Raw genomic sequence first — 9,276 nt, 5'->3', positions numbered from 1 at the left:
TTAGAGACAGAGTTTCACCATGTTGGTCAGGCTGGTCTTGAACTTCTAACCTCAGGTGATCCACCCACCTCAGCCTCCCAAAGTGCTGGGATTATAGATGTGAGCCACTGTGCCCAGCCAAGGAGAACTATGACTTTCAATGATGAACTTTGTCAGAGTTTCTGGCACAGAGGTGTGACCCCACCCTGAGATCTCACTCCCTGCATCAAATTCTGGGAGGAAATGAAGCCAAAACTGTGTGTCCTCTCTCTGCAGGCTCGAAGGCGGCTGCAACTATGATTATATTGAAGTTTTCGACGGCCCTTACCACAGTTCCCCTCTCATCACTCGAGTTTGTGATGGGGCCAGTGGCTCCTTCACTTCCTCCTCCAACTTCATGTCCATTCGCTTCATCAGCGACCACAGCATCGCGAAGAGAGGGTTCCGGGCTGAGTACTACTCCAGTCCTTCCAATGACAGCACCAGTAAGTCCCCCTGTGGGAATGCTCTGGGGGTACTGGGGACATCCTGAGAGCTTCTGTGGCTCAACTGTCCCGTGGTTGTGAAATAAGAAATGAAGGAACCCTTTCAGGTCACCGGGGCTTGATTTCCTGCTGAAAGGGGCTAGGAGCAGTGGGCCTTGGGACTCTGGCTGCCCAGAAATGAAGTCAGGGCTAGAACTGGCTGACGGATGATGATTGGCCTTACTGTGGTCATCAAAGGGTAATAACCTAAGTAGAAGGTCTCAGATGATGCTCTTAGCAGTGAGTAATGAGTCAGTGCCAAAGGCAGAGGTAAGCAGTTGACTTGAAACCTGTGACTTTCTCAGAGTGAGGGACACTGTGACGATGGCCTGAGACCTAACACATTTGGCTTCTATCTGAAGATGAACTGAGCTGAGTGGCTGGAAGTGGCTGAGATAAGGTCACTCAGCCACTTCCAGCAGAGATTGTATGGCCATGATTTGAGTTGCTGTATGGACTGATGTGTAGATTGGCCAATGACCAGGCAGGGTGGCTTATGCACTCAGGATTAAATATCGGCTTGCTTCGTGGCTAAAAGACCTTGTTTCATGACATCCCCACAATTCAACCATACAGTTACTTTACTTCATAGATAAATGGAAACTTGGCCAAATATTCCACTTATTTAAAAATCCCACCTCCACTTCTCCATCAGAGGAATCCTGACTCCACGTGCTCTCCTTGGGCTTTCATAAGGATGGGGCTGGCTTGACCCCAGGGTACCTTGGGGGTTGCAATGAGGCCTATGCCCACATCCTAAGTGCTGACTCTCCCTGTCAGCCACCCTGATCTGTGTACTTTTTAAGTGGAAAGAGCATCCGGCCCCATAATACTTGTGGAGTCCGGGGCGCTGACTGAGTGTCTTATGTGTCCTTGTCCATTAGACCTGCTCTGTCTGCCGAATCACATGCGAGCCAGTGTGAGCAGGAGCTACCTCCAATCCCTGGGCTTTTCTGCCAGTGACCTTGTCATTTCCAACTGGAACGGATACTACCAGTGTCGGCCTCAGATAACACCGAGCCAGGTGATATTCACAATTCCCTACTCAGGCTGCGGCACCATCAAGCAGGTAAGCCTGGGACTTTCCACTCCATGTCCCAGTGCATAAGCTTTCTTATAGTGGTATGTGCTGTGCTTCTTGAATTCTGGGGATATAGAAATTATGATCTGGGTATAATCAGGACATAATCGGAATAAAGGAAGATAAACCTTTGATGCTGTGATATGGCTGCAGTCACTTCCAAATAAGAGGAAGGAAGCTTAGCAGGCAGAGCCTCTCCAGCTGTGTTCAGCAGAGAGGGCATCTGGCAGGCTGCCTCTCCCATCAGCAGTAACAACAGCAGCTCCTGGGGCAGCTCCAGATTTTGCAGGGCCTGAAGTTTATATAGTTAGGGTTTTGGGGGGTGGGTGTTGAGAGGGGCAGGGGCCTTATTAAGCCAAAGAATACAAGGGATCAGCCTGCCAGCTTGGCAGCTGGCAGCCAGATATCAGCTTTCAGTCATTACACACTTACTTTCTCTTTCTAAGTTTCATATGAATGGAATCACAGAACACCCACTCTTCTCCCTTCGGCTTTCTTTGCTCAGCATAATGTTTTCTGTCTTCTCAGATGCCAACATTAGCCTCACCACTTCCTGGCTGAGTAGCCTTGGTGCCTCTTGGCTCAGCCTCCCCCATAAAGTGGGGATGATGATAGAATACTCGATGAGAACTGGGGGAGTATGACGAGGACGAATCACAGCATCTGCCACTGTAGGGTCACTGCCTGTCCCCGTTTGCCCGGAGTGAGGGGTTTCCTGGAACACGTGGGACTTTCTATGCTAAAATCTGCAAAGTCCCAGGCAAACCACAGAAACCTGTGGTAGGAGCTGTTGAAAATTTCAGTATAATCATAGTTGCAGCCACCTTCAAGCCTGTAGAGAAGGGACACACCATTTTGGCCTCACTTTCACCCAGAATTGGATGCAGAAGTCATCTCAGATGGTGATACCTCAACAAATGGTAGCTGCAGAGGCCAACTGACTGAACTTTTATAAACTTTGTAAAAATGTGTGGCTGTGCAAAAACATTGCTAGGCCTTGGAGGAGGCCTGCACATTGCACCGGGCAGGGCAGAGGGTGCCCCAAAGCTCCAGCTTCATTAGCTCCACAGTCAGTTGGCCTCTGCAGCTACCATTTGTTGAGGTATCACCAAGGCTACTCAGCCAGGAAGTGGTAGGGATGAAGAGCAGAGGGGGCAGATGGCAGAGGGGCAGGAAGGAGCTGCTTGGGCTGGAGTTGCTCTGACTCTTATTGTAGCAATCATATATCAGGCCTCATTGAACAGGACATTTGTCATAGTGGCATTTAACTTTGCATAAATTTATTCTAAGTTAGCCACTCTAAATTCTGAATTTTTGTCTCGAACCTAAATAATTATTTTAAGCAAAGACAGAAAAAGTTGCCAATGCTTTTATTTGGCTTGGGAGTGTAGAGTATACACGGCATGAATGGCACAGAGCATGCACATTGGCACACACACATTCAGATGGCTTCGGCTTGTCGGGATCATGTTCATTCACCAATGTCCTATTGTTTGCTGGGTGGCAGGCGCCATGTGGCAGGCACCATGCTAGGTGCCAAGGTCATGCTGTTCATTACCTGGCAAAGTCAACCCCGCTCTTTGACACACAAGAAAAACTGAGGGGCAAAGGGACTCTCATGTAGCAGCTGGCTGGGCCCCTGGGCTTTGGAGGCTGGTTCTAAGGGCCTGCAGCAGGCATGTGGTCACCTGGCTCCCTTAGGCTCCAATACACCATTTCCGCTTTGGAGAGGACTTTAATGGGCCAGGTAGATTTACTTAAAAAGATGAGTGTATATTGGGCATGCCACACATGTGTTCTATTCAAACTGGCTTTTGTATTTTACCCTGTACCTTAATTTTGTTGATTATTTATTTATTTATTTATTTATTTTGAGACAGAGTTTCCCTCTGTTGCCCAGACTGGAGTGCAGTGGCACGATCTTGGCTCACTGCAATCTCCGCTTCCCAGGCTCAAGCAATTCTCCTGCCTCAGGCTCCTGAGTAGCTGGGATTACAAGTGCCTGCCACCATGCCCAGCTAATTTTCTTGTATTTTTAGTAGAGACAGAGTTTCACCATGTTGGCCAGGCTGGTCTCGAACTCCTGACCGCAGGTGATTCACCCGCTCTGGCCTCCCACAGTGCTGGGATTATAGGTGTAAGCCACTGTGGCCGGCCTTAATTGTGTTGGGTTCTGGCTTGTTGTGAGTTTGGTCAATGGAGGTCAGTCCACTGAAGGTGACCATTGCCCCTGTGCCAAGTATGCATCCTGGAGACTGATACTTCAGTGGTTCTGCTGAGGGCCCTTCACACCCGTTCACACCCATTCACAACCATTCACACTCGTTCACACCCATTTGGAGCAGCCAGACAACCCTGTCGCCCCGTTTCTGCCCGCTTGGCTGGTCATGCACAGCACATGCCACATTCTTATTCCTCCACTTGTTTATTTTTATTTTATTTTAACTTTTTAATGACAGGTTCTCATTCTATTGCCCAGGCTGGAGTGCAGGGGCAGATCATAGCTCACAGCAGAATTGAACTCCTGGGCTTAAGTGATCTTCCAGCCTAAGCCTCTAGAGTAGCTGGGACTATGGGCATGCACCACCACATCTAGCTAATTTAAAAAGTTTTTCTTTGTAGAGGTGGGATCTTGCTATGTGTTCCAGGATGGTCTCGAACTCCCAAGCTCAAGTGATCCTCTTGCCTTGGCCTCCTAAATGCTGGGATTACAGGCATGAGTCACTGCACCTGGCCTCCTCTGTTTTCTTTAAATACTCATATTGCCTATCACACTGAGTGCTTCAGGGGCAGGGCCAATGTTTTGTTCATCTTTGCAACCCCCAGTACTCCAGTCCTGAGCCTAAGAGTTGATATAGTATTATCAACAGCTCATATGGATTCCAGGCACTGAACCAAGTGTGCTATCTGACTTTTAAAATTATCAGGACAACTTTATTCCCACTTAATTATGAGGCAACAAAGACTTGCAGAAGGTAAGCCACTTGCCCAAGGCAATAATGGCCGTGACCCGTGAGTCTAGACGCAGACGTAGGGCTGGGCGATCCATGGCTGGAGCTCCCTACAGCTGCACCAGGCTGGCCTGGTTAGCAGGTATGTGATAAAAGTTTGCTGGTGTGGCTGAGCTAGATGAGGCCCTCCCACCACGAGATGGATTGTCTCTGTGGAAATACCCATTGACTTATCTGTAAGACTTTCCATTACATACCAAACTGATTTCCTTCCAAACTGAGCAGTATCTAATAATGGATTTTAATCTAAAATCAGATCTGCTTCTTCTGACCAAGAAATAAATCTGCATTCCATGTGCATTGCTTGGAGTGGATTCAGAGTTTACTTCCATCATAGATGCCATATGCAAATGTGACATCCACGCAAATATTTATGTTAATATATAGAGTTCAACGGAAAGCTCTTGAGAGTGTCTTTGAAAGAGTAAGAAGGGTCATATGGTTGATTGTTAAGTCATACGGTTTATTGTGACAACTGTTGGCACTGGAATATAAAGCAAAAAAACCTTTTTTAAAGACAGTTTAAAGTCAGAAAACATACACTAAGAGCAGGTGGAGAACGCAGAACCCCTTCATTTGGCTCTTCCCCAGACCTGGACCCAGAGTGTGGACTCTGGCGCCCTCTGCCTGCTCGTAGCCAAAGGATAGGCACACGCCATCTCTGAGTGGTTCTGGGAGAGGTGGAAGTCTTGTAGCGTCATGTTGTCCGTCTCATTCACACCCAAATCAGCCATGGGATTCCCTTAGCAGGTGACATGTGCCTGACTCTGCTCTCCTGCCTGCCCCTCCTAGGTAGACAATGACACCATCAACTATTCCAACTTCCTCAAAGCAGCTGTCTCCCATGGCATCATCAAGAGGAGGAAGGACCTCCTTATTCACGTCAGCTGCAGGATGCTTCAGAACACCTGGGTCAACACCATGTACATTGCTAATGACACCATCCGGGTCGAAGAAGTGCAATATGGCAATTTCGACGTGAACATTTCCTTTTATTCTTCCCCCTCTTTCTTGTATCCTGTGACCAGCAGCCCTTACTACGTGGACCTGAACCAGGACTTGTACCTTCAGGCTGAAATCCTCCATTCTGATGCCACGCTGGCCTTGTTTGTGGACACCTGTGTGGCATCACCATACTACAATGACTTCACGTCTTTGACTTATGATCTAATCCGGAGCGGGTAAGGAGTGTCTTTATGCGATGGCCTTAAACCTTTACTTGATAACTCAAACACGAGTAGCCTCAAAGGCTTAAGGAATGCGAATTTTGATGAACTGCAGTTCCCAGGGCTTCAAGCTTAACTAGATCCCTTTCTACGTGTAGTAGCGTCCTGCAGCTTTACCTTTTGAAGTGCTTTTACTCTGTGTTCTGTATCACATCCCTGATTTCTCATCAGGTAGGATGACTGTGTATCATCTCCAGTTAACACCTGGGGAGGATAGAGAGCTCAGCAGTGTTCACCCAGTACGTTAGCTGTAAACTGGGATTAGACTCCAGGTGACTGAACTCCAGCCATAGGGTTAAAAAGACCTGTGTATAGTGGGAAAAGCATTGATTTGGAGCAGACCAAGGTTGAATTGACAGCTTTACCATGTGACAGGTGCATGATTCTGGGCCACTGAAAGCACTCCTTGAGTGATTCCAAGGTGTAGCCTTGGCTGTGCCTGGCTGTGGCATTCTGGTCTGTGTGGAGCCCTGAATGGTAGGGTTTTATGACAAACACAGTGACTGCCCGGAGGCTTCTGAGTGACCCTAACCTTTTTCCCAAGGACCCCACCTCTGAACAAGCCTCTGGCTATTTTTGCTTCCTCCTTTGCCACTAAGGGAACTGCTGTGAAAAAAAAAATCTCAGTGTTTAAGAGAATCTGGGTTGCACATGGAGGAAGGAAGGAGGCTCTGGAAGACAGAAGGAGGGGAGTGGGTCCTGGCCAGGTTCCTGGGTGCAGCCAGGCTACCCTGGAGACTACACCCACCACCTGTGAGAAATGCCCATCCTGGGCCTGTGGGCCAGCTGTCCTGGCTCTTCTCTTTCCTATGTCCTTCAAAATCCCACCATTTTATAATAACTGGGGTAGTGTGAGCTGCTTCTTCCATATCTTAGGAAAATTCCTGTAAGTATATCCTGAGGTTATTTTCCTTCTGACACCACCTGAGAGGAGATGCCTGAGGGAAAGAGGATAGAGTTGATACTGGGGTAGGGGCTCCTGGAGGGTTTGCAGGCCAGTGTGGAAAGTACAGCTCTTGGAGCTCAGAGCAGGCTGAGGAGGGTCAGGAGAGATTGGTCTTGGGAGAAGGAGGGCCAGGACACTGTACTCAGAGTGCGGCCGGATGGGACCTTGCCTGGCTCTGGCACCAGGAGAGAGAAGGAAAGTTCATTTTCTTTTCTGCCCTGTCTCTGGGTCCTGCTCCTAGGCTCCAAACTCCAGCTATTTCCCAGACTCACCTGGCTTACCTGGGGCCATCGAGGATGTGGTCTTTGTGGGATTAGGCCCCAACCCACTATGCAGTATGGGGCCTGCTTATCTGTTGGGAAAGCCCCCCCAGGATTTGCTGCCTAAAGATACCAGTGAGGTACCTCAGTTGCCAGGATTTGTCTGTAGGCCCCGCAGTGAGTGTCTGAGCCACATGTTCTGACAGAAGGAAGGTGAGGCATGCAGGATGCCAGGGCAGTGAGGACAGGCTGTGGAGTTTCTCACCTGGCATGGCTGAGTCATGAGGAATCATGCCTTGGTGAGAGCTAAGGGGCTGCTGTTCTCTTTCAGATGCGTGAAGGATGAAAGCTACCGGCCCTACTCACAGCCGTCTCCTGGCATTGCCCGCTTCCGGTTCAGTGCCTTCCACTTCCTGAGCCGCTTCCCCTCCGTGTACCTGCAGTGTAAAATGGTGGTGTGCAGAGCGTATGACTACTCTTCCCGCTGCTACCGAGGCTGCGTGGTGAGGTCCAAGAGGGATGTGGGCTCCTACCAGGAAAAGGTGGATGTCGTGCTGGGTCCCATCCAGCTGCAGACCCGCCACGCCAAGAAGAGGAGCCTCGGTAGGTGGTCGCTCTCAGACTCCACTGGCCAGCGGGGCGCACACCCCTGACTCTTGGGGACTTGGGATGTTTCTCGTGGTTTCATGTTCCAACTCAAATTTGAGCACTCCACTGTGATACACCTGGCCATACAGAGTTGAATCAGACCTGGTTCCCGCCTCCCCCAAGGCTCATAGTCCTTGGAGGACCCATTGAAGGGCATGGTCCAGAGAGTTTTGACCTGGATGTCCCACGAACCTGACCTCCCAGAACCCATGCTTCCTATTTGCAAAATGAAAATGTTGTTACTTCTTAGCACTGTTGAGAGAGTTACATAAAGGAATTTTGGAGAAACTGCCTCAGCCTGTGCCTGGTGCAAGTCATTGAATGCTTGGTAAATGGTAGTTTTTGTTACTCTTGTTGTTTTCACCCATGTTAACAACACATGATGGCAGTATTCCTCACAATGATGATAACTACAACAGCCGACGTGTTGACATCAGGGTCTAGACAGGGCTGTGGGGATGCCAGCAGCATGGATTTGTTCTGACCACTGGCAGGCTCTGCTCGGCACGAGCCATGTCACTTTTCTCCTCTAGAACAGGGAGCGCATCTGCGGCTGTGTTGTAGGTGTGAGATGAGGGAATGAATGTTTGCAGAGTGATGCCCAGAATTTCTGGCCCAGGCTGGGGCCAGGTCAATGGACGTGGTGGCCATGGCGTTGGGGGTGGATGGGGCAGCAGTAATTGTCACATACCCTCTCCTTGGTCAGGGCGCTGCCCACGGGCATCTTTGACAGCTCTCTCTCATCTTGATTCCTATTCAGGCTATCTTCATGTCCAGCTGATTCCGCACTCTTTCCTCACTTATTCATTCATTCAATGCATGTTTAATAAAGGCCTGTTATGTGCCAAGAGGCAGATCAATAAACAGATGTAGATCAAATCCATGCCCTTGAGGGGCTTACAGTCTTATAGGAAAAGATGCAATTCAGAGTAAGTCTCATGCATGGTACATGCAACAGGGCCGGAGTGAGGAGCAAAGGACAGCAGGGCAGGGCGACGGCACCTGCGGGCACGGGCTAACTTTCCTCCTCTCCCTTTTGTTCCCTGCAGCCGCTGCAGTAGCTCACATCCTGGGGGCCTCTTACCTAGAACTCTTGTGATCATTTTCCAGCTGATCTAAAATGCCCAACTCTATCCCCTCCTATCCATCTGGAGCCTCAGGCTAGATTTGTTCTCCCAAAGCCCAGTTCCCAGTTTCTGCTCAGAAAACCTTCCCTGACTCTCCTTGGCTGACAAATGTGAAATCTCTCTAGTCTGACACTCAGCTGCCCATTGCGGTCTGTCCTCAGTTTCCCATCTAGCACTTCCTTTTCCAAGTTTTTTACCCCTTGCCACCAAACAGTTCTGACTGCCTTTACCATGCATAGGGGCCACGGTCTTTGCTTGTCTTCCTCTTCTCCTCTGCCAGCCTCCATCCTTGTCCTTACTCTATTACTGCGATCTCCTCTCCTTCCTAGACCTGTTGGTGGCTGATGTGGAGGAGATGGCCAGCTCCCAGGGAAGCTATCACAGCACTGCCATCCCTGCTGGGGTCTTCCTGGCTGTGGTCCTGGCTGTGGCGGCCTTCACACTGGGAAGGAAAACATGCAGCACCATTGGTCG

The 9,276-nt window shown here is 49.5% G+C and overlaps 1 protein-coding gene across 1 annotated transcript in view; it reads left to right on the top strand.

Moving 5' to 3' along the window:
• Positions 1-7,971, top strand: part of LOC108282164 (deleted in malignant brain tumors 1 protein-like) — a 64,487-nt gene extending 56,516 nt beyond the window's left edge. The window contains 5 exon segments of the mRNA XM_037727656.1: positions 256-464; positions 1,388-1,572; positions 5,388-5,776; positions 7,359-7,600; positions 7,603-7,971. Of these exon segments, the coding sequence (XP_037583584.1) occupies positions 256-464; positions 1,388-1,572; positions 5,388-5,776; positions 7,359-7,600; positions 7,603-7,634 (1,057 nt within the window). The 3' untranslated portion in view covers positions 7,635-7,971.
• Positions 7,972-9,276: the final 1,305 nt, after the last annotated feature.

The sequence above is a fragment of the Cebus imitator genome, unplaced genomic scaffold (assembly GCF_001604975.1).
Source record: "Cebus imitator isolate Cc_AM_T3 unplaced genomic scaffold, Cebus_imitator-1.0 Scaffold235, whole genome shotgun sequence".
In the NCBI taxonomy this organism is placed as follows: domain Eukaryota; kingdom Metazoa; phylum Chordata; class Mammalia; order Primates; family Cebidae; genus Cebus; species Cebus imitator.
This window is presented reverse-complemented; position numbering and strand designations above follow the sequence as displayed.